The 26439-nt window shown below is 41.3% G+C and overlaps 1 protein-coding gene across 1 annotated transcript in view; it reads right to left on the bottom strand.

Moving 5' to 3' along the window:
• snd1 (staphylococcal nuclease and tudor domain containing 1) overlaps positions 1-26439 on the bottom strand; it is an 879367-nt gene that overhangs the window by 55564 nt on the left and 797364 nt on the right. The window contains exons 21-22 of the mRNA XM_048553925.2: positions 22552-22665; positions 13753-13956 (exon numbers count right to left, since the gene is read on the bottom strand). Coding sequence (XP_048409882.1) covers positions 13753-13956; positions 22552-22665 — 318 coding nt within the window. The remainder of the gene's footprint in view (positions 1-13752; positions 13957-22551; positions 22666-26439) is intronic.

The raw sequence follows: 26439 nt of genomic DNA, 5'->3' as shown, positions 1-26439 counted from the left end.
TGGAATTTAATTTGGATAAACGAAAGGTATTGCATTTTGGTAAAACAAACAAGGGCAGGACTTACTACAGATAATGGTAGGGCCCTGGGTAGTGCTGTCAACTGAGATACCCAGGGATCCAGGTACATAGCTTTTGAAACTTGCCTCACAGGTTGACACTTGCCTTCATTGCTCAGACCATTAAATATAGGAGTTGGGACATCATGTTCAGGTTGTACAGGATATTGGCGAAACCAATTTTGGAATGCTGTGTAAAGTTCTGGTTGCCCTGCTGTAGGAAGGATATTATTAAAGTGGAGAAAATATTTCTCAGGATGTTGCCAGGACTGGAGGGTTTGAGTGTTAACAACAGACTGGGACGTTTTCATTGGAGTGTAGCAGTTGAGGGGTGATAGTACAGAGGTTTATATAATCATGAGGGGCATTGATAAGGTGAATAGCAAAGGTATTTTCCCTAGGGTAGCGAAAATGAAACTAAGAGGCATATTTTTGAGGTGACAGGAGAAAGAGCCCATAGGGGCAACCTTTTCCACACAGAGGGTGGGCTGTATGTGGAATGAACTGCCACAGGAAGTGGTAAACACAGGCACAGTTGCAACATTTAAAAGCTATGTGGACAGGTACACGAATAGGAAAGGTTTAGAAGGATATGGGCCAACCACTGGCAAGTGGGGCTAGTTTAGTTTGGGATGCTTGGTCAGTATGGATTAGTTAGACTGAAGGGTCTGTTTATGTTGTATGACCGTGAGGAGTTCAGCTCAGGTGTCAAATAGGATGCTAGGTTTGCAAATAGTCTCTTTCAGGCTGCTTTATGACAGGAAGAACAGGATACTGGGCAGGAAGTAAACAAAATTAGCACATGATTGATATGTATAAAATTATAAGGAGACGGTAGGCAGGAAGGAACTTTTCCCCTAGCTGGTGAGATCAATGTCTTGTGGGCATAGACTTAATGTAAGGGACAGGAGGTTTAGAGGGGATGTGAGGAAATATTCTTCACTCACTGTGTGGTGGGTATCTGGAACTCTGCCTGTAAAAGGTGGTAGGGGCAGATATCCTCTTGAAACTTACACTAAGTATTTAGATAACCTGTGTGATGGCAAGGCAAACCAGGCTATGGGTCAAGTGCTGGAAAATGTGATTCTAAATAATTGGGTAGTTGTTTTTGGCCACTGCAGACTTGATAGGCCAAAAGAACTTTTTCAATGCTGTGGATCTCTATGACTCTATAAAGGAGGCCAAAGACAAAATCAAGATATGTTAAGTCTTTCGAGGTCTTTGAAGACAGGGAAATGGATAACAATACAATGTGATTTTGCAAGACTTTGAAGTGACGTGGTGTTAGGCCTGAAAAATCAGCAATTGCTAGTACTCCCGCATTAATCAGAAAGTTTCTTTATGGTATGAAGCATATAATTTGGTTGATAACTCATTGCAATGCTAATTGATTCAGGTACACTCTTTTGGGTTAGATGTTAAAGCAAGCTTTTAAGTCTGTCAAATAGATGTGAAAGATTTAATTGGAAAAGTTTTTTAAAAAATTTTACCTGGCCTACATTCGTCTCTCAACAAAAACCAAATCATCCCATCAATTATCCATTTATTGTTATGAAGATCCTGTTGTGTACAAAATTAGCAGCTGCATTTCTTTTCAGGGCAATGATGGTTGCAATTCTGAAACTAATTTGTTGGATTGAAAGTGCTTTGAGGGTTTTCTATCCATAGGATAAAATTCTATGGTCTATCTAAATATATTGTCAGCTGTTATGATGGAAACAATTAAATTAATTCAGAATGGAGAATATGGGCCAGGGCAGAGCTGGAGAATGTTAGACAAATGGGAAGGAATGGTTTGTCCATGGATTCAAAAGCTAGGAACAGGATTTCAACCACTTTTGGGAACTCGAGGACACTCTCTTATAACCTCATACAATGCCTGTCAAGCACACTTGTTCCAGCTCCTGTGCTCATGAATATAAAGTTGAGGTATTATAATTGGGTGAGTTGCTCTTGCAGAGAGCCAGCATAAATACAATGGGGCGAATATCTTCATTCTGTGCTACAATCATTCAATGATTCTAGAATGACTGTCTGTAATTTAACTGTGGTCCTCTCCAGTGGTTAACAGCCAGCCAGCACCCTCTGTTGAGGGTCTCAGTGAAGAATGGTTAGACAAACAGGAAGCTGGAAGAACACAGCAGGTCAGGCAGCAACTGGAGAAAAGGAGCAGATACTGTTTCGGGTATACGTGTAGATCCTGAAAAAGGGTAATACCCGAAATGTTGGCTGCTCCTTTCCTCCAGATGCTGCCTAGCCTGCTGTGTTCTTTCAGCCTCCTGTTTGTCTGCCTTGGATTCCAGCATCTGCAGTTTTTTTGGTCTCTAATGAAGAATGGTTAACTGGCTGGGTATTGGAGTGCAGTCTGCACTTCAGGACTGATGTGCTAGTAAGAGCCCATGTTTTCGGAAGAGATAAGAAAAATGTAGTAAGCAGTAGGTAGTCAGAAATGCCTCTAAATTTGAACAAATGATCAACTATAATCAAGGCTTAGAATTTAAAATGAAACACCAATTTTAATTTTTTACAGTACATAGTATAAGATGGTGTTTTGGAATGCTATCAATTACAATTATAAGAAATATATTTTCCCGCATCATTGTTATTGCACTACACAACACTCATTGAATATTTAATTACAACAGGAAATAATTAGTTAAGTTTGAAATGAGATGTATGCTTGTCCGTTGGAACATGAGCTATGCAAACGCTAATTAGATGGTTTTATTAGCACAAATGCACAGCTCAGCAGGAATCACCCCTCCTCACAGAGTCAAGAAATGATATATTCTACTTCCAATGATCCATTTCCGGTGCAGTATTTTCAATCCTATTTATGTATATCATTTTCATTTTTATTGTATTGGATTTATTTATTGATGCTGAACCTCATAATCAACCCTAACAAACCTCTGCTTGTCAAACAGTCTTGGGAAGATTTGGCTACTATTTACAGATTTATAACTCAGGTCTGTCTGGCTTTCTTCTCTCTCGCTTGCTTCTTCTTCTCCTTGCTATTACTTTATAGTGATATAAATCATGTGCTCTGCGGTAAAAACACTCCCAATTGCTTCCATATTTCACCCCATAGTAAGAGTTCTTTCACAGTTTTATGTTATCGAGGCAGTAGAGATTACAGCACAGTAATGTCAGCCAGGTCTCTCTGCAATCAATCCACTTTATGAGTCTCTGTCAGGGTTTGCAAATAAATAATGTACTTTGCAAGTCACAATTGCCTCTGATTATTCTGAATCCAGCACACTTTAGGCAATCATGCAAAAAGAAACCCACCCACAATAGTATCTTTACTCACAAATGGAGTGACAATTTGTGATAGGCTATCTTTAGACATTCTAGTCAGACATCTGTAGATCCTTTAAAATCAGGAAAAAAGATATATCCTTGTCCCTCAGTGCTGAGGTGATCTCGGTAAGGGCAGAGCCGTTGGACCCAGGCATAAAACAAAATAAAAAGACCTTAGTGAGTTTGTCTCAGACATGCCCCATGATTTAAGAGACACAAACGGATGGGGGCTTAGCGCTCTTTACTGGCCTACGTAGTGCAAAGACATCAGTGTGTTCTTCCCCAAAAATAGCAGTTTGATGCATCTGAGTGGTTTGCAAGATCACTTCAGAGGTCCTTTAAGAATTAACTACATTGATGTGTGTCTGAAGTTGCATGCAGACCAGACAAGGATGGCAGATTTCCTTTCCTAAGCAAGGATGTTAATGAACCCAGATCATGCTTTACCACAACAATTCCCTCATCACCAGACTAACTTTTAATTTCAGATTTATTAATTGAATCTAAATTTCACCAATTGCTACATCTCCACAGCATTAGCCTGCATCTCTGAATTACTAGTCCAGTGACATTAACCCTACTTTACATTCTGGTGGTACTGATGGCCTGTTGTTGGAATAGTCAAGAAGCAACAAAGGCAAAAATTAGGGGGTAAGCAGCAGAGACAGGGACAAAGTAAGGTAAATGTTAATGTGGTAGAAATAGAAATTTTTAGCAACGGTGAGGACGGGGTTGGAATTCATTCTGGGGTCAAATATGACACCAAGATTGCAAACAGGTTGATTTGATATCAGACTGTTGCCAGGGAAAGGAATAGAATTGAGATCCAGGAAAAGACCTTGGGGCAGGGATCAGAATCAATGGTTTCAGGATTTACAATATTTATTTGGAGGAAATTTGTGCTCATTTACTGTTGGATGTTGGATAAGCAATTAGATACCTCAGTAACAATGGAGAAATTGAGAAATGCAGGAATGAAGTAGATCTGGGTATTGTTAGTGTACTTGTAAAAAATAACTGTGTTTGGGTAAAGTTGCAGCACACAGACGAGAAATAGGGGGTACTAATGATGGAACATAGAACCATACAGCGCAGAACAGGCCCTTCGGCCCTCGATGTTGCGCCGACCTGTGAACTAATCTAAGCCCCTCCCCCTACACTATCCCATCATTATCTATATGCTTATCCAAGGACTGTTTAAATGCCCCATATGTGGCTGAGTTAACTACACTGGCAGGCAGGGCGTTCCATGCCCTTACCACTCTGAGTAAAGAACCTGCCTCTGACATCTGTCTTAAATTAATCACCCCTCAATTTGTAGCTATGCCCCCTCGTACAAGCTGAAGTCATTATCCTTGGAAAAAGACTCTCACTGTCCACCCTATCTAATCCTCTAATCATCTTGTATGTCTCTATTAAATCCCCTCTTAGCCTCCTTCTCTCCAATGAGAACAGACCCAAGTCCCTCAGCCTTTCTTCATGGAGGTTTTAGTTACAACAGAGCTAAAAGAAGTCAAGTAGGAGAAGCCATTGCAAGTGATAATCTGGAATGATTGTAAACTGAGAATAGATAAAGATGACAGTGGAGAGTGAATAGAGAAGAATAGTGTTGATGGTTACAGGTAGGTCCAAAAGGATGAGGAGGGAGAGTTCACCTTTATCACACAGGATATAATTTGTGACTCAGATAAAAGATATTTTGATACCGTGACAGAAACCTCATTGCAGAAATCCATACATGGAGATCTGGGAAAAATGTATGGGAAGTGATATTACAATTTAGGGTTTTTGAGGAGTATGGAGAGGTTGGGATGGGGCAATAGATTGCTAGTATAAGATAAGGAGATCTTTTTCAGGGGAGAGGGAATGAATGTAGATTTCAAAGAGGGGAATTACACCAAGAGAGTCATAGATCACGGAAATAAACCCTTCGGTCCAACCAGTCCACGCCAACCATCTCCCAAACTAACTAATCCCACCTGGTTGCGCTTGGCCCATATTCCTCCAAACCTTTCTTATTCATGAACTTATCCAAATAGCTTTTAAACATTGTAACTGTTCCTGCATCCACTACTTTCTCCGGCAGTTCATTCTACATATGAACCACTATGTAAAAAAGGTTGCTCCTCATGTCTTTTTAAAAATCTTTCTCCTCTCACCTTAAAAATATGCCCCCTAATTTTGAACTACCCACCCCCCAACCTCAGGGAAGAGACCCTTGTCATTCACCTTGTCTATGCACCTCATGATGTTATAAACCTCAATAAAGGTCACCCACCCAACCTCCTACGCTCCTGTGAAAAAATGTTCCAGCCTTTCCAGCCTATTTTTATATCTCAAATTCCCATTCCCAGCAACATTCCGCTAAATCTTTTCTGAACCCTCTCCAGTTTAATAATGCCTTCCTATAACAGGGCAGCCAGAACAAGACACAGTACTCCAGAAGAGGTCTCACCAACATCTTGTACAACCTCAACATGACATCCCAACTCCTATACTCAAAGGTCTGCACATTGAAGGCTAATGTGCTTAACACCTTCTTAACCAGCCTGTCGACTTGTGATGCAAATCTGAAAGAATTATTTGCCTGAACCTCTAGGTCTTTCTGTTCTACAACACTACCCAGGGCCCTACCTTTAACTGTATCAGTCATTTGCAACTGCAACAGAAGTTAAATTAAAGAAGTCGAAAAAATATTTTCAAATTGCATGTACGCCTTGGATGTTCATTTCACAAAGCTATCAGTAGTAATAATCAACATGAAAAATGTGCACCTAAATATCTGCGTAATTCCTGCCTTGCATCCTTTCTGAATGTCAATAATAAAGCCTATGTTGACATGCAACAAAACATTCAGACTTGGGCTGATAAGACGCAAGTAATATTCATGACACAAAAATGGCAGTTTTGATTGCAATGAAGTGGTGAGCTTCACAACTTCATGACACTGAATGACAATAACGTTATCAAGTTCTTCACTATCAACATCCTGCGAATCATTATTAACCAAAAACTCAACCCGAAAAACTATATTCACATTTCAAACAGGTCAGAGGCTGAGTATTCAACAACAATTGATTCATTTCCTGACTTCCCATACCTGTCCCAGGACTAGATGATACAATTCATTGTCCGACTGTCTATGTAAATATAGCTGCAATAGTTGAGAATCTTAACACCATACATCAAATTCCACGTGATCAGCAATTAATCCATTATATCAAACATAAACCTACCTGCAACACCAGCATTCAGTATATACCATCTACACAATACACTGCAGGAAACTGACAAGACACCTATGCCATTCTCCAAATCTCATGACTTTTAATTAGAAAGTCAAGGATATCGGGTTCATAGACTCTCAAATCCAAGTTTCATTTATATGAAGTTTATAGATATTCCCACTCCTTCACTGTTGCTGGATCAAAAATGTGCCTCTTATTGTTGGAGCAATTTAATCACACCCACTGAGGCATCGCTATGTCATTACCTTCTTAATAACAAGTAGCAGTAGATAATAAATTATGACTTTCCAAGCACTTCTCACATTTTAAGAAGATTTTTCAAAAATCATCCTGATATCTATCAACTGGTCACTGTTGTAGATCTTCAAAAATCATAGTTCGTTATTTTGCTTTGAAATGAACCCCAGAGTACTGGTTTCCACATTTTCATAGACAAATGGGTTTAAAAGCAAATAAATCTTTACTATTCAGCCACTGCAAACAATGAAAAAACACTGGCTCACCTATTAATATATGAATATACTGTTAATTAGTAACTAAAATGCAACTAGGCACTCGTCTCAACTTGTGATGGATTTTTTTTTTGTAAGTTAAGGACATAAAATAGTCCATTAATGTATTTTTAATTCATTTATCAGTATTTCATGTAGAAACACACTGACAAACCTTTGAATGCAAAGTGCATAGATATTGCAATTCACAACATTTAAAGAACTATTTCATTTCGACTTAAACCAAAGCTTACTTTAATTTTCTGAAGAAGGGTCTCGGCCCGAAACGTCAGCCTTCCTGCTCAGCCTGCTGTGTTCATCCAGCTCTACACCTTGTTATCTCTTATTTTAGGTAGCAATTTTCTCTTTTTCTCTCGATGGCAGTGACCCATGCTGGTGTACAGATCTCCTCAGTTTCTCATTAAGTAGCCATTCTTCAAGCTGAGGTAAATTGTTTTAAGAAACAATTCAAATCTGTGTACCAACGTCTTTATCAGACATCGTACTAATTCCTTTTTCTTTATAATATAGGGACAGGATCCTGCAGCACTGTTCCTCTCTAAAATGACCACAATATGATTACAAATTTGAACACTTATTAAATCTCCCCTTTCTCTTGATCAATTCAAGATTTTCAGATCCTTCATCCTTGGTACTATTTTGGTGAAACACTGTAATCTCTCCAATGTTGAGATGCAATATGAAAAATCAGAGAATCATACATGTAGTTCATTGAGCCTGCACAAGTTCTTTAAAACGGCTATCAAATTAATTCTATTCCCTTATTCGTTGCCTGTTGACTTGAAAACTTTTCCTCCTTCTCCAGTTTTAAGAAGTTACAGTGTACAATTCCAGACACAGCCTGAATTAGCCTACAGCTCTATTCTAGGGTAAAACTAATGCCATGATACCACCCAACCAGTAGTTGTTGTATGTAAATGATAAAGGTTCTTCGGTGGAATCTTGTGCCAGTGACAAGGCTCTTGGCCATCAAATGGACAGCAGGTAAGAGTCCCTCATCACCACCTCCTCTTATTAGTTGGATAGGAATAATACAATAAAATAATAATAGAAAATGAATAATGACAATAACAAATAATGCAAGTGTATAGGGAAAAGCAGGAGATTTGCATTAGATAATGATGCTCATTTTAGGAGTTAGTGTAAATATGATGGGCTGACTGACCTCATTCTGTGCTCGAACATTTCTGATTCTGTGAATACCCAGAATTGAGTATTACAAGCCAAACAAGTATTTGACAGACCAGCAGCAAGCCCTTCCTAGGGACAGGTCCTAGCCACAGAGCTGTTTGCAGCTCTTTGAATGGCTGTGCCACTAAACTGGCAGTGGCTACTGGAAAATAACAACTGCTAAAGCTCAGGACCTAGGCCACAGATGAGTGATGGAGGGAGGGCTTGTGCATAGTGAAGGAGCATGGGATATGGAAGCAAGGGCAAGGCAGTGGTTCTCAGCAGGCACTTCGTCCCCAGTGCTGGGAACCTCAAACAGACACTGAATCCCTTTGAATGATGCAACCCCACAAACCCAACCCCAAATTTACCCTTGAGGATAGAATGTAGCCAAGTCAGGGTTTGACCACACATGGAACAAGTCCTCTGCCTGTTGCTGAGTTCATTCCAGCAGCAGAAGATTAGACCTTCAATTGGGCATTCATTACCCATTTAAGGCTCTCAATTGGTAGTATCGTCCACCGGCATTCCTGCCAATGGACTTATGCAGCGTCAAAGTGGAAAAGATTCCATACCACCACCACATATTCTCATGTCAGCTATTATGCATTTGTTTTTTTCATTCATTATAATCATTGTATTCCCTTCAGCTGTCTCTTCACCTAGAAAACACTGACAATAATATGGCAGAATGTAGCATTCAGTTTAAGAAGGAAGAATCTAATATGGAAACAAATGTGCTAAGCTTAATAGGGATGAATTATGAAGGAATGAGGGCAGGCCTAGCTGGGGTGGACTGTCAAAAGAGTTTAGCAGTGATGAAGGTTAAGAAAAATTGGCATATTTTTAAGAAAATAGTATGTGCCTCACAGCAAAGATGTACTGTAGGGAGGAAGAAAAATTTGAGGTTGGGGATAAACCAACCAGTTAACCAGGCAAGATTAGGGGAGCCTCAGATTGAAAGAAAAAAACATGCAATGTGGCAATGATTACTGGTTAACTAGAGGACTGGCAAAGTTTTAAAACAAAAGATAACCAAGCAAATAATAAAGGAGATGAACTCCAAGGGTAAATCTGTAAGTAACTCAAGACAGATAACAAGAGCTTCATTAAATATACACAAAGGAAGAGAAAAGCCAATGTGAACACAGGCCCCTTCGAGAACGAGGACAGGAAGAAACAGTAGGGAATCAGGAAATGGCAGAGGAGTTGACTAAATTCTTTGCATCAGTCTTCATGGTAGAAGACATTAATAGCATTTCAAAATTACTAAACAAACAAGGCGTAAAAGGAGGAAAAGAAATAAATACAACACTCAGAGAAAAAGTGCTCGGAAAACTAACAGGGCTAAAGAGTTAAAATCCCTGGACCTGATGGGATGCATTGTAGAATATTGAAGGAAGCAGCTACAGAAATAGTAGATGTACTAGTAATAATCTAAGAATCTGTACATTCTGGAAAAGTTCCAGAGGATTAGAAAACTGTCAATGTAACACCTTTGTTTAGAAAGGGAAGGAGACAAAAAAAGGTAACCAGAGGCCAGCTAGCTTACTATCTGTTATCAGGAAAATGTTAGACTCTCATGATAATAGCAGAGCAAATATGATCAGAGTCAGCATGGCTTCATGAAGGTGAAATCATGCTTGACAAATTTACTACAAATTCTGATTAAGTAACAAAGAGGACACAGAAACAGCAATGGATGTAATATAGAGATAACCAAGTGTGGAGCTGGATGAACACAGCAGGCCAAGCAGCATCTTAGGAGCAGGAAGGCTGACGTTTCAGGCCTAGACCCTTCTTCACAAAAGGGGGATGGCGAGAGGATTCTGAAATAAATAGGGACAAAAGCTGACGTTTTGGGCCTAGACCCTTCATCAGAAAAATGGGATGGGGAGAGGGTTCTGAAATAAATAAGTTCATCCAGCTCCACACTTTGTTATCTCGGATTCTCCAGCATCTGCAGTTCCTACTATCTCTGATGGATGTAATGTATTTAGATTTTCACAACGTATAAAGGCATTTAATAAGGCACCACACATTAGGCTATTTAATAAGATAACAAGCCTGTGTTGGTAGAAGTATGTGAGCATGGAGAGAGGATTGGGTAACAGTTAGAAGACATAGTGATGCACTATTGCACGTATTTTCAGGATGGCTACCTGTAACTAGTTGAGTGCCACACGGATCAGTGCAGGACCACAATTGTTCACAAAATATAGTAACGACTTGGCTACAGTGCAATGGCTTTACTTATCTAAGTTTATCAATGATGGAAAAATAGGTGGGAAGATAACTGATGAGGATGTCACAAAGAATCTGCAGAGGGGCACAGACAAGCTAAGTCAGTGGGCAAAATCTTGGCAGATGGAATATAATGTGGGGAAATGTGACGGACTTTGGCAGGAATAATAGAGTGGCTGAATATTATTTAATTGGAAGGAGGTCTGCAGGAAGCTATAGAACAGGTATTTGGGAGTCCTCATCCATGAATCACAAAGTTAGCATCCAATTTCAGCAGGTAAAAAGAACAAATGGAATGTTGTCCTTTATTTCAAAAGAAATTGACTATAAAAGGAGATAATAAAATATGAGGCTGGATGAACACAGCAGGCCAAGCAGCATCTCAGGAGCACAAAAGCTGACATTTTGGGCCTCGACCCTTCATCAGAGAGGGGGATGGGGTGAGGGTTCTGGAATAAATAGGGAGAGAGGGGGAGGCGGACCGAAGATGGAGAGAAAAGAAGATAGGTGGAGAGAGTATAGGTGGGGAGGTAGGGAGGGGATAGGTCAGTCCAGGGAAGACGGACAGGTCAAGGAGGTGGGATGAGGTTAGTAGGTAGATGGGGGTGCGGCTTGGGGTGGGAGGAAGGGATGGGTGAGAGGAAGGACAGGTTAGGGAGGCAGAGACAGGTTGGACTGGTTTTGGGATGCAGTGGGTGGAGGGGAAAAGCTGGGCTGGTTGTGTGGTGCAGTGGGGGGAGGGGACGAACTGGGCTGGTTTAGGGATGCAGTTGGGGAAGGGGAGATTTTGAAACTGGTGAAGTCCACATTGATACCATTAGGCTGCAGGGTTCCCAGGCGGAATATGAGTTGCTGTTCCTGCAACCTTCGGGTGGCATCATTGTGGCACCGCAGGAGGCCCATGATGGACATGTCATCTAAAGACTGGGAGGGGGAGGGAAATGGTTTGCGACTGGGAGGTGCAGTTGTTTGTTGCGAACCGAGCGGAGGTGTTCTGCAAAGCGGTCTCCAAGCCTCCGATTGGTTTCCCCAATGTAGAGGGAGCCACACCGGGTACAGTGGATGCAGTATACCACATTGGCAAATGTGCAGGTGAACCTCTGCTTAATGTGGAATGTCATCTTGGGGCCTGGGATAGGGGTGAGGGAGGAGGTGTGGGGGCAAGTATAGCATTTCCTGTGGTTGCAGGGGAAGGTGCCGGGTGTGGTGGGGTTGGAGGGCAGTGTGGAGCGAACACGGGAGTCACGGAGAGAGTGGTCTCTCTGGAAAGCAGACAGGGGTGGGGATGGAAAAATGTCTTGGGTGGTGGGGTCAGATTGTAGATGGCGGAAGTGTCGGAGGAGAGAGGGGTTGGAGGGCAGTGTGGAGCGAACACGGGAGTCACGGAGAGAGTGGTCTCTCTGGAAAGCAGACAGGGGTGGGGATGGAAAAATGTCTTGGGTGGTGGGGTCAGATTGTAGATGGCGGAAGTGTCGGAGGAGAGAGGGGTTGGAGGGCAGTGTGGAGCGAACACGGGAGTCACGGAGAGAGTGGTCTCTCTGGAAAGCAGACAGGGATGGGGATGGAAAAATGTCTTGGGTGGTGGGGTCGGATTGTAGATGGCGGAAGTGTTGGAGGAGAGACGTTTTGCTAAATCTATACAAGGCACTAGTCAGACCATAGCTGGAATGCTGTGAACAGTAATGTGCCTGATATCTAAGGGGAGCACAGCAGCCGATCTGAAGAAAGTTCTCTAGGTTGATACCAATTATGGAGGAACTGCCTTATGAGGTGAGGTTCAGTAAGTCAGGTTTGTGTTCAGTCTAATTCAGATGAATGATGGGTGACCTTAATGAAACATACACAATTCTTAGAGGACTTTACATGGTAGACATGAAAAGATTGTTTACCCTTGTGGGACAGTCCAAGACCAGAGTAAAGTCAGAATAAGACAGAGATGAGAAAGAATTTCTTCTCTTCAGACGGTAGCGAATCTTTGGAATTATTTACTGCAGAGGGCTGTTAAGACTGTGTTGTTAAATATATTCAAGGCAGAGATAGATTTCTCATCAGTAAAAGAATCGAGGGTTATTGGGAAAAGACAGGAAAGTAGAGTTGAAGATCATCAGATCAGTCATGATCTTATTGAATGATAGAGCAGACTCAATGAGCTCAGTAGCTACATCTGCTCCTATGTCTTATAGTTCCTCTGAATTTTTGGTCTACCTTATAAACAGTAACACTCAACCTCTGACTTTAAGTCTGCTGTCCTTGTACTCGACAGACTGGAACACAAGAATAGGGATAATCCCTTGAACCTGTTTCACTTTTCAATTAGATGGCTGACATGCAGCCCACTTAATACTGAGACAGTGCTTGGCTCGAGATCAGTAATGAGAATTGGGGCTGAACGGTCCTTACAGCTCCAGAGGGAACGATGATTAGTCTAACAGGACAAAACAAAAACAAAATATTACAGGTTCAAGACATAGGAAACAAAACAAGAATCTGACTGATTTGCTGGGGGCTTTATTCTGTACAGCCGGAGAGAGAATGAGACAAAACTCAAGACAGGTCAACAAGCTGAAACATCAATTCTTTGTCTCTCTGCTTCACCAATGGAATATTTTCTTGCATTTTCAGTCTTCCTGATTTTTTTTTATTCATTCATGGAATGAGGGTGTCGCTGGCTAGACAGCATTTATTGCCCATCCCTAATTGAGAGATGAGTCAACCGCATTGCTGTGGGTCTGGAGTCGCATGTAGGCCAGACCAGGTAAGGATGGCAGTTTCCTTCCCTAAAGGACATTAGTGAAGTAGGTGGGTTTTTCTGACAATTGACAATGGATCCGTCATTAGAGATTTATTCCAGATATCTACTGATTTCAAATTCCACCATCTACCTTGGGGGATTCAAACCCACGTCTCCAGAATGTTATATGGGTCTTTGATTAACAATCAAGCAATAATACCACTTGGCCACTGCATCCCCTAATGGCAATATGGTCCTGTTGTCAGGTCAACTATCTAAAATTGCTCCCCCAAAATGAAAAACCAAAAGAGTGAAATGGTCACTTTCCTCTTCTCAGATCCAGATGCCTGGATTTCTAGACTTTTTGATATGATTGTAACTGTACTCTTTTCTTCAATGGGATGACAAACAATGCCTAGAGAAACAGCGTATCAACCGTCATCATACCTATCACTGCTCCAGGTTGATGGAATCATTTAGAACTCACCACTTTTTGCAAGTGCTTTTCCTTGCGCACATCCACCATGACAAGCCCCTCCTTGACCAGTCCAAGGCCCACATCATCCTTCGAATCAGCAAACTGCAGGGTAACAAATGAGCAGCTGGGTCCTCCAAATTCAACATTTAGTAGGCACTGGGTGTTCTGAATGTCTCTGACAACACTGTCAATTACATCAGCTTTAGCATCTTCCTGTAGGACAGAAAGAAAAGATCAGATTTGCAGCTAAGTAATACTATTTGTTTGTTAATGGTAGTTTAAAACCAGTCATAAAAACTCATCAAGAGTGAAGTTTTAGGCTCAGTAGTAGTATCCCCAACTCTGGAGTGGAAACTAGAGCTCTGGTCCTGAATTATGTGAAGCCATCTGGTGGGGTGTTTATGTCTGGTGGATCTTGATGCAAATGCCCTAGTATTGAGTTTGTGGAGCCCATAAATCTCCCTTCCCCCTACTCATCATATTGAATTAACTTTTGACTTGGAACTGAAAGGTGTGCTGCATCATATTGTCTTCCCTGAAAAGAATGTGGAAATACAAACTACAACTGACCAAAAAACAATTCACCACACGGTGAATATAACACTGAAGTAGTGCTGCATTGTTAATGGTATGTGGATGAGATTTCAACCGGAGTTCACTTCCTGTGGTTCATATTGTTCCAATATGACATAATCTCCACTGATGAGAGCTTAGGCATATTATTGGAGCAAAGTTGAAAAGGCATAACAGTAATCAGATCAGTGTATCACAGAAGACCCGAATAGAATGAAATATTTTTTAAGAGTTACGAAAATCTCACATAAACAGCATACTAAATTACCATCCAGTTTCGCGTTCTTCCTGCTGGCTCTCTGCTTTTCTTTAATTTCCTTTTCTTCTTTCAAGATTTTTGAATGCAATGCTTTTTAACAGCAGAGATCCATCAACCCACTTGGGATCATGTAGTCATGATAGTCTCATCAAAATAGAGATGTAGAGCTTTTTATTCGTTTGTACTTTTTATACATGGGGTTTGGGAGACCAGCAGTGAGTTGGCTGTTTTCTTTACGACTGGCTTATTTTGGAAGAAGATGTAAAGTCCAAGTCTTTCTCAAATCCTTTGAGTCTTATCCGGCTAAGGAAGCCAGAATCAGCACAGTAAGTGATGGGAGCCAACTTGCAGATTTGAATCACCCAGGAGCCAAATGAAAAGAGTGTCAGAATAAGCGTAACTCAAGATAAGGCAAATTGACAGCAATCTGGCACTCTGAGTCAGAAGGTTCTATGTTCAAGTTCCAGTTTAGGATTGACACATAAGTTCAAGGTGATACTCCAGTCCAATACTGAGGAGGTTCTGCGCTGTAAAAGATGTTGCCTTTCAAATAAGTTATTAAACTGAGACCACACCAGTGCTTTCAAGTGGCCATGCAACTATTCCAAAAAGCTAGGGAACTATTCCTGGTGTCTTAGCTGATTTTGGTCTGTGGAGAGGGGCTTGTCGGTTAGCTCAGCTGGTCAGCAACAGCTGGTGGCGATGCAAGATAAAACCAATGGCGTGAGTTCAAATCCTGCTGAGGTAACCATGAAGGACTTTGCTTCTCAACATCTCCCCTTGCCTGAGGCATGATGATCCTCAAGTTAAACCGCCACAGTCTTCTCTCTCTGATGAGACAGCAGACCTATGAGCTGGTGGTACGACAGTCACTTTACCTTTACCCAGCTGATTGTGTCCCTCAAAGGCAGATTATTTGATCGTTGTCATATTGCTGAATGTGGGAGGTTTGTGTATACAAATTGGCTGCAGTATTTTCTGTTACAACTGTGGCTACATGTCAAACCATTTCATTGGCTGGAAAACCCTGAGACATCTGGCTGTCATGAGAAGTGTGACAAATGTATATGGTTTGTGTTTTCTTTCAGTGTCACAGTGCACCTCAAACAAAGGGTTAAGAATAAGGTTCTCTATTATTATTCCTCATACACCCAGATTTGTAATCAAAATTCATCTAGTTTTGTGGCATTGAATCATAATTAGAAAGGCAATGACAGAAAAGTTAGATGTTTCAGGAGGATACCCGGTGTGAAACTTTGAGATAGCTCTTTATAGCCAGTAAGGGAGAAGATGCTTTAATTTGAAACAATACATCGGAATAGTGACAGAAATATTTTTAGTTATTGACTGCATTCACCTACTCAGTGAGAATGTCTTTACCTGTCAACACTACAAGGTGTAAGGTACGCGTGGGAAGGAGTTGGATAAAGATACTCTGTATTCAGTGGTTTATAAATATTTCTACAAAGTGATGTGGCACTTAATTCAATGTCTGAAATCCATCAGGAAAACGGGACTAAAATGCATGCCTTTAACCAAATAAACCGTTTATTTAACCATTTACAGTATGAGCTAAATTAAATATATAAATTAGCAATTCTCTCAGGGGAATACAATCATTATACTCACAAATTATAAAAGAATGCGAAGCTAATGGAATGAATTGAGGGTTGCTAGGGAACCGAATGCTTTTAGTTCAATGAGCATGCTAGAGGAGAGTTGATAAGTGTCATGTTGAAGTGACAATGATGTTTCAGTGGCCAGAAACTTTGATATTTACACATGGTTTCAACACACACTTCCAAATATGGCATTCACGCCACTTGACCTGGCCTGCTTCTGTGTGTATGAATTGATCCGCAAACTATGTCTAAACACAAACTGTCGAATTTCTTTCCTCCTTTTGATCATCGAGACACTTAAACCCCTATGCTTGGCAGGATCTAATTACTAACAAAACTTATGGAAGTAAAGGTCAATCAGCATTGGCAAAAAGAGAGAAAAGACAGGTTAATATTTCAGGTATAAATAAAACACACACAACATTTTGCTTTAGCAGATATTTGCTTATGTAGTAGGCACCTCCAATCTTCCCTGCAAAAACCATTCTGCAGTAGTAATGTGGGGCACAACCCTCACTAGTCTCTGGTCCCATTAATTAGCCTCTTCCAACAATTTCTCATGGTTTGAGGAATCATGATCCATTTTGGCATATAGTGCCAGTCTGCATCAAACACACTTGTGCATTATACAGTGTGATAAGCTGAAGAGTGAAGTTTGCTCTGCTTCGGCTTTCAGGATCATCCCCAGATCAGCTATAGCACAACTGAAGTAAAAAGAAAAAGAATGCTAAAAACCTAAAACATAAAAGTAATTTACAGCCTTTGCTTTTATTTCAGGAACAGTGAGAGGTGTGCTATAAATCTTCTAATGCTTTATTCCATCTATACCTCTTAACATCAGCCTTATTCTGCCAGAATCTGAAAGAATGCCAGTTTAATTTGCAAGTATCTGTGTGGACAGTTTATGCACATTAAAAATGGAGCCAATAAGTTCATTATACCCTGGAATCGGAGCCTGGAAAAGATTATTATTTTAGCATCTGGGCCTGGACTTGAACTCAGATTCTAGAAAGCGCCAGTAGGATCCTTTAGAGCAATTTTTGGACAAAAGTACTGGTAATGGAGTCAATTGTGAGCCTTTCTATAGTTTGCACTGACTGGGTTAAGTGACCGTTACGATGTCACTGGCCACACACGTCATATCAGATGAATGATTTAGTCACAATCTTTTTGGTTGAGTGCAGAATGTTGACCAGGACACTAGGAAAGAGTTTTGTTTTTTTCAAATACTTTACAGATACTTAACACTCAAATGAATTTCCAATGGAGGCTGACAAGGCTATGATTTAATATCTCAATGACAAAAAAAATCATCTAAAATAAATCCTCAGCAGACTTTAACTTGCACTATTATGAAAGTACTTGCTTATATAATTAAGTACCAGTGCAATTGTTCAATTGGTTATGGCTGTTTTGGTTGGGGGTGTGGGGGGTGATTGAGATGCAACATATTCTGATTAGGAACCAGTTTCTAATATTGATACTGTCTTCAGGAAGCTCGTTACATTGTATGTTAGGGGCAAGCAGACAGATAGGGATTTAGTGATAATGGGAACTGCAGATGCTGGAGAAGCCAAGATAATAAAGTGTGAGGCTGGATGAACACAGCAGGCTCAGCAGCATCTCAGGAGCACAAAAGCTGACGTTTCAGGCCTAGACCCTTCATCAGAGAGGGGGATGGGGTGAGGGTTCTGGAATAAATAGGGAGAGAGGGGGAAGCGGACTGAAGATGGAGAGAAAAGAAGATAGGTGGGGAGGAGAGGATAGGTGGGGAGGTAGGGAGGGGACAGGTCAAGGAGGTGGGATGAGGTTAGTAGGTAGGAGATGGAGGTGCGGCTTGGGGTGGGAGGAAGGGATGGGCGAGAGGAAGAACAGGTTAGGGAGGCAGAGACAGGTTGGACTGGTTTTGGGATGCAGTGGGTGGAGGGGAAGAGCTGGGCTGGTTGTGTGGTGCAGTGGGGGGAGGGGACGAACTGAACTACAGCAACTCATATTCCGCTTGGGAACCCTGCAGCCCAATGGTATCAATGTGGACTTCACCAGCTTCAAAATCTCTCCTTCCCCCACCGCATCCCAAAACCAGCCCAGTTCGTCCCCTCCCCCCACTGCACCACACAACCAGCCCAGCTCTTCCCCTCCACCCACTGCATCCCAAAACCAGTCCAACCTGTCTCTGCCTCCCTAACCTGTTCTTCCTCTCACCCATCCCTTCCTCCCACCCCAAGCCGCACCTCCATCTCCTACCTACTAACCTCATCCCACCTCTTTAACCTGTCCGTCTTCCCTGGACTGACCTATCCCCTCCCTACCTCCACACCTATACTCTCCTCCCCACCTATCTTCTTTTCTCTCCATTTTCGGTCCGCCTCCCCCTCTCTCCCTATTTATTCCAGAACCCTCACCCCATCCCCCTCTCTGATGAAGGGTCTAGGCCCGAAACGTCAGCTTTTGTGCTCCTGAGATGCTGCTGGGCCTGCTGTGTTCATCCAGCCTCACACTTTATTATCTTAGATAGGGATTTAGTGACTACTGGACAGACAAGAAAAACAGGGAGGTAGCACAGGAGTCTTTAGAGTTTTCAGTTCTGGATATTAGTGAGGATGATGATTTCTTCAAAACTGCAGCGGAGTCAAGACCATGACACACCATGGTGGTTCAGCCATACAGGACAGGAGGAATTAAAGTGGAAGGACAGTATTTGTAGGGAATTTTGTTTTAGTTAGGGGAACAAACAGGCATTTCTGTGGCTGTCACTGGGACAGTTTGATGCCTCCTGTCGCAAGGTCCGGGATGTCAAGGATGACTGCAGGGCTTTCTTTTCAGGCAAGAGTGAAACAGCTAGAGGCCATGGTCCACTTTGGGTCTAAATTTCAAATTTAGACAGTGAGGTAGAAAATTAGAAATAAGAATCTCTGAAGTGGAGGATTACTCCTGGTGTCACCTGCAAATGGCTACAGAAATAGGAAGACAATGCAAATGAATGTGCGACTGGTAAGGTTGTGCAGAAGGAGGGTTTCAGATTTCTGGGAGCATCTCTGGAGATGGCACCTACACAAACTGCTTAGGTTGCATCTGAAGAAAGGTGGGACCAAGTTCCTGTGGGGCATTTTGTTAGTGCTGTTGGGAAAGGCTTAACCAGAAGAAAATAATAAAAAGTAACACCAGGGTGCACAAAATACTGGGAGAGGGAGATATTACCAAAATAGCAAGTTAATAAGTGGAGCTGAAGTAAAGGAGAAAGTAATAAACAACAGGGTATATGCCCAGTCCAATAATAATGGAGGAACAGCTAGACTCAATTTTTGGGAATGAGGTGCACCAAGTTAATCAAGTAATAGTGATCATTATATTGTAAGACTTAGGATGCTGGTGGAAAATGACGGTGAATCTGGACCAAAATAATCAACTGGTGGACAGCTGACTTAAAGAGAATAAGAACAGAGCCAGGATGAATAAATGGGAACCAGAGGCAGGTCAGAAAAAACAATAGCTGAACTGTTGGCTGCCTTCAAAGAGATGGTTCGGGTACGGTCAAGGTATATTCCCCCAGAGGGGGAAGATAGCACAAATAAATCCTGATCTTCCTGGATGACAAAGGAGATAGAAACTGTGCTTATGAGAGGTGTCACTAACAAATATTGAGAAGTAACCTGAATGTACAAGGATCAGAAGAAAGGGGAGAGATCAAATACGGATTGTGAAAAATGGCTGTCTGTTCACATAACGAGAAATCCAATGTCTTCTATAACTGTATCAATTATGAAGAAGTGATAAGAACAGAACAGGGCCAATTCGGGATCAAAAAGGCAATTTAAACATGGAGGCAAATAGCATGGCTGATGAGCCAAGCCAACCCACAGCACATGGATTGCAGTGTTTCAAGAAGACAGCTCATCACCACCTTCTCAAGGGCAACTGGAGATGAAGGGCTGTAAATGCTCGCAAGCCGGCGACACCCATGTCTCACAAATCAATGAAGAAAACCTTTTCACCTGTCTTTACCCACAAGGCAGATGCTGCCCTGACTATGGTGACAGAGGACGAAACTCAGTTACTTTAAAATTGATAAAGAGGAGGTACTTGACAAGCTATTGTACTTAAAAATTGATAAGGCACCAGGATTAGATAAGGTATATCCAAGCATATTCAAATAAGAGAGTATGGAAGTTGCAGAGGTACTGATGAGAATCTTGCAATCTTCCCTGGATTCATGGGTAGTGTCAATATTATTGTATTGCAAACATTACGTCCTTGTTCAAAAGATGTTGTAAAGACAAGCCTAGCAATTACAAATCAGTCAGCTTAACTTTGGTGGTGGGAAAACTTCTAGAATAAAAGTAATAGTTACATGGGAAGGTGTGGGTTGACTCAAGAGTCAAACTAATTTCTCCAAGTCTATTTATCTTTCAGAGGAGACACAGGAAAATTGCTGCAATAACTTACAAAGTCTCCAAGTTATAGGCTGAAGTCCACAGTTTACGGCAAAGGGTAGGAGAAAATAACTGGCTTTCTTTAATGCTCCAGGTATTTTATTGCACAGATAGAGAGAGACAGGCACACACACACACCCCAACTGTCCTTCCAGCAGTCTGAAGGTTTCTCAACGATTTGTCCATACCACAAGCTGTTCAACGGCTCAGGACCCAATCACAGATTGGTCCTTACAAGGATGACCACCTTTAGCATCAAAACTGGTTACAAATGCACAAATCTATCAGTTATGTGGACAAAGCACACTCTGCCCATATACCTCAGGGCGTGTCCATTACAAATAGCTTCCCTCAGTGCCTGAATAAGTATAGTGTAAATACGACAAGAATGAGTTCCGCCAACTTGCTTTCAGAAGCGGAGCAATTCATTCCACATATCCTGGTCTTAAGATCAGAAATAGAAAGAACTGCAGATGCTGGAGTCAGAGGCAACACAGTGTGGAGCTGGAGGAACACAGCAGGGCAGGCAGCATCAGAAGAGCAGGAAAGTTGACGTTTCGGGCTGGGACCCTTTGACGTCAATGTTCCTGCTCCTCTGATGCTGCCTGGCCAGCTGTGTTCCTCTGGCTCTACACTGTCTTAAGACCAGTCTGTTTTCCATTTCAGTCAGAATCAAAACTACATAAAAAGTGTTGCAGTTTTTAAATATCTCATCTTGAGTACTGTGTTCATTTCTGGGTGCCACACCACAGGAAGGATATGGAATACATAGGTCAGAGTGCAATAGAAGTTTATATGAGAATGGTTCTAAGGATGAGGCACTTCAGTTACGAGAAATGTTTGGAGAAGTTGGGACTATTTTCCTTGGAGAGGAGTACGTTAAGAGGAGATTTGATACAAGTTGCCAAAGTCATGGAAGGTGTGGATAGAATATAGAGAGAGAGAAAAAAAATCCCATTTGTAAACAGACTGAAATCAGAAAAGACGTGATCAACACGAAATTCAAATGCTCAGAAAGGCAGCCTAAAGACCTCCATCTTCATTGTAAAAATTCTCTCATTAGGTTGCTTGAAATACGACACAAATGTTCACTTTCTAAACCACACACACACACACACACACACACACACACACTCTAAGAGCTGACCAAAGTAAATTTGTTTCTGTTTTATGGTTCAGCTTTACCCATTTTTATATTATATCCCTTAATCCTTTTCCTCTCCCGTGATACACTGAACTGTTTCTTGGAAGGTTTTAGACCATTAACATCCAGCCAATAATTTTCTAAATTTTAATATTCTCATTCACAAGGGTAGAATGAGGGGTTCTGACGGCATTAGCACAAAATGTTCTTACTCATCATTACATCCCATTTTTCCAAATGTAGACATCAATATGCTTGCTACGTGGAATAGAACCCCTGGTGAAGTTTCAATCATCGTTAATGTAAGTATCCATACCAAATGGTTGACTTGTCATCTAAAATCACAGTGCGAGAGTCTGCCAAATCCATATATCTTGCAGCCATGTCACTACAATTTTAATACGGTGGCAATGGGAACACTTCACGATTAGTTATATTGAATCCGGAGGAATCCTGTGATTTCCTTTTCTTAAGACTTTTATAAAGCCTAGAGAAAGCAGCATAAGGTGAAGGTCTGATTGGTAGCAGGTTTGTCACTGGTGCTGAGGGCAACGTAAGGGGCATGCATTAAAAATATTTCACAATAGTGAAGAGCATTGGCAGACTTACTTTCCCTATCAGGTGCCAGTACCAACACCTCTACAACATTAGAGTGCAATTCTCTCTCTCTCTCTCTCTTTAATGGGTTACAGCACTACAAACCCATCCAACAGAAAAATACTGAAAATATGTGCAGTTTTTCTTTCCCCCAAAAGGTTCATATATTGTAATCTTACTTACATCTTGTGGCACTTGGATATATGCAAAAGTATATTCTGTAGCCTGGGCAGGCAGAACTCGTGTGCTGAAGGCAGGTGGCAGAACACCAAGACGAGTAGATGCCACACACTCTTTCTAAGGGAACGAGCATAAACAAATCAGCATGTGCCACAGCATACAGTTAATACAAAAATAATCTGCATTTATACAGTTCCTTTGATGTACAGGTTTCACAGGAGCATCAGCAGATAAAATTTGACAGTGAACCCTGTTAGGAGATAATTGGACAGGTGACCAAAAGCTCAGTCAAAAGGGGTAGACCTGAAGGAGTGATTAAAGTAGGAGAGAAAAACAGAGAAAACTTTATGGAGAAAATTGTACTACTTATTGCCTAAGCACACAAAAGCATAAGCCGCTAATGGAGCAGTGAAGTAAAATATGCAAGAATCCAGAATTGGAGTGCAGATATCTCAGAGGTACAAGGGTAAAGAGACATGAAAGTGTCAAGAAGTTGAATACAAAGACAAAACTAACTAAAATTTAGACATTGCCGTACCAGGAACCGAAGGAGATTAGCAAAAAACAAAAACTGATGGGAAGGAGAATCAGACAGCAGAGTTATGGATTAACTCAATTTTAAAGAATATAGTGAGTGAAGGACTGATTAGAAAAGCACTGGAATGTTTTGAAGAATGACCCCTGTATCTGAATTTTAAGTATTAGATAATTTTTAGGATCACAAGTAATAACAATGTATTGTGTTGATCACAATGCAGCAAAACAAGGGACTTGGAGATTATTAAAGACATTTTAATAGAGATATTGTACTTTAAAGATCAAACCATACATCATTCAGATTTCTGAAGAATTGGCATCTCTCCCCTCACCCGGTCTTCTTTTACTCTCTTAAAGAACTATTTTTTTTATTGACTTATAAGTCAACAAGCATTTTCTCTCCAAAATATCAACCATTGTTCATGTACACGTGAGGTCTGTAAACCATTCAACTGTGTAAAGCAATAGCTAAGTTCCACTCTTGCATACCAAGAGCTCACTTATGTCAGGGGTCAGTGGGCAGTAAATGAGGAGGAGGAAACCATATTTCATTCTTCTACTCCCAGGAGCAGAAAGGCCAAATGCAGCAACCAATTTAGATCAATGTGGTTGACTCTTAACAGCTGTCTGAAATGGCCAATAAATAATTATACTTGGGCAACATTCATATCATGAAGGAATAAAAAGAGTAAACATGGTTCTCATGAGGATAGAAGCTGGTCCTTTTGATCTGTATAACTTAACATGGCAATGCACTTAGATTCTACTCAGACCTACAATTGATGATCAGACGTATCCAAACAGAAACATGAATGTGTTACAAAACAATACCATGCTAAGATTGTGTTTGATTCTAGTTTGTGTATATCCATAATATTCGGTTTTGTGGTTAAACGTAGTTTCTGCAGGGGAAAATAAACTGGGAAAGCAACAAGATAACTGAAGCTTGGCTGCTGTCCTACTGAGCACACAATTATAATGCAAACTCTTCTGCAGCCGTCACTTCATTATAGTGTTGTCCACACGTATCCCTTACACTAGTAAGCAATTTTTAAAGTTATTTGACTTGACTCGTTTCTTGCACAGGAGTTACGGCTCCAAGCTTTTCACTCCACAGCATCCAACAGAAAGACTAATGGCAGATATTTGTTAGGTTATGAAATATGGTCATTTAGACTGCCAGATACAATTATGTTTGAACTTAACACATCTACTTTCCTACCTCAAACCCCACACCGGGATACCTGAAAATCAGGCACAATTCTCAGGAATGTCAAGACTTTTAAACAAAATGTGCATATGAGATGTGAAGTTACAAACTGTTTCAGCAAAATAATGGTTCTATTAAAAATAAACTGTTCTCAGTCTGTAAACAAAATAACATTCGACAATTTAGCTGAGTATTTCATGCCTACTCGTTTGCTCATTTTGATTCACTCAGTTTCATGGCAATAAAGTATAAATTAATGGAAGGAAGCAGCACTGGCTGAAACAAGTACAAGTAAGGGAGGGTCTGGAGGTTGATGATTATTTAGAGATGAAAAGAAAGCAATTTCCATACATTAACAAATATTAAACGAATTCCAGTAGCAATATATATCTAAGGGTGCCTTTGAAGTGTCAGTATAAGGAAGTGTCGGGCAGTATTTCAATAGCCCCCTAAACATTTTACGGCTAACAGGGTAAACTGCCATGGGTAGAGAATGTTTAGAAGGAGTTCAATCTGATCATATTCTCTCCGTGAACCTGGCCTACCCACAGCTGCTCTTTCTATTTGATGTGGATTTGGAGAGCTATTTGTGAAGGCCTGTGAACTGAAGAGGTTGTTCTTTTGCTGTGATGTGGAATCACTTCAGAGCTGTAGGAGAGATTTGACAGTGGTGAAAACAGTCCAATAAAGCAACTAATGCAAAACTCTCAACAGCTGCCACTAATAAGCTAAAGATATATCACCAACTGTCTGCCTAAAGAAAGCCTTTTCAGTGTCACGGAGCTGCTAACTCCTAATATTAAGAGTAGAAATAAACAGATTGTATTTATATAGAAATTTTTATGAAGTTCCAAAGTTCCCTTTTATTCAGTTGGTACCACCACTATACTGTAGAAAACGTAGCAGCCAATTTATAGACAGCAAACCCACAACAAAGCAGTAATAACTAGATTATCGGTTTTTACATATTAGTCGAGTGATAAATATTGGTCAGGGCACTGGCATTAACATCCCTGTTGGTTCAGACATTATGAGCTATGAGGAGATAAGCAATCTTCACAACGTAGGAGCAAACTACTGCAGAGGCTGGAATCTGTACTGAAAACAACAAATGCTGAAGATCAGGCAGCATCCATGGAGAGCGCGCAAGCGAACTTTTTGAGTCGAGATAACTCCTCATAAAAGCTGAAGTGAAGAGTGGAGGGGGCAGCCTTTATGCCATTGTTTGGTGTGGGGGGGTGCACCAAGCTCATATCCAATTTCAAATTTGTTCATTTTGTCTCACTTTCCACCTCTCTAAAACTTTTACATGATGCATTTCTGACACTTTCCTTGACCTCTTCATCTCCATTTTGGGGAATCAACTTGCCACTTTAAAGCCACTTCCCATAACTACCTTCTCTACAGTCATTCACACCCGGAGTTCTGCAAGTATTCCATCATATCCTCCCCAGTTCCTTCACTTATGTTGCATCTGTTCGGATGATGCCACCTTTCAAAACAGAGCTGCTGACATGGCTTCCTTTTTCTATTAACTGTGGTTTCCCACCCACTGTGGTTGACAGGGCCCTCAACAGACATCAGACCCATTACCTGTGATTTCACCCTTACCCCTTCTCATCACTCACAACAGCACGATTGGGTTTCCCTCGTCCTCACTTTACATCCCACCAGTTTCTGCATTCCAAGGATCATTCTCTGCCATTTCAGAGAACTCCAGCAAAATGCCAGCACCAAACACATTGTCTTCTCGCTCCCCCATCTGCATTTCCCAGGGATTTTTCCCTGCGGGACACCCTAGTCCATTCACTGGCCACAAACACCACACCCCCTTCCCATGACAACTTCCTATGTAACCGCAGAAGGTGCAACACCTTCCCCTCATCTCCTTCCTGCTTACTGTCCAAGGGCCTAAACAGTCTTTCCTGACAAGAAGCATTTCACCTGTACTTCTGCAATCTTGTGTATTGTACTCGCTGCACCCAATGTAGCCTACTGTACATTGGAAAAACCAAACACAGACTGGGTGACCGCTTTGCAGAATGCCTTTGGTCTGTGTGCAAGCCTGACCCCGACCTTCCCATAACCAGTCATTTTAACATAGCAACCTGCTCGCATGCCCTCTTATCGAAAGACATGCTGCA

This window comes from Stegostoma tigrinum, chromosome 25, assembly GCF_030684315.1.
Source record: "Stegostoma tigrinum isolate sSteTig4 chromosome 25, sSteTig4.hap1, whole genome shotgun sequence".
In the NCBI taxonomy this organism is placed as follows: Eukaryota; Metazoa; Chordata; class Chondrichthyes; order Orectolobiformes; family Stegostomatidae; genus Stegostoma; species Stegostoma tigrinum.
The sequence above is the reverse complement of the archived record's forward strand: the minus strand, read 5'-3'. Positions and strand labels throughout refer to the sequence as shown.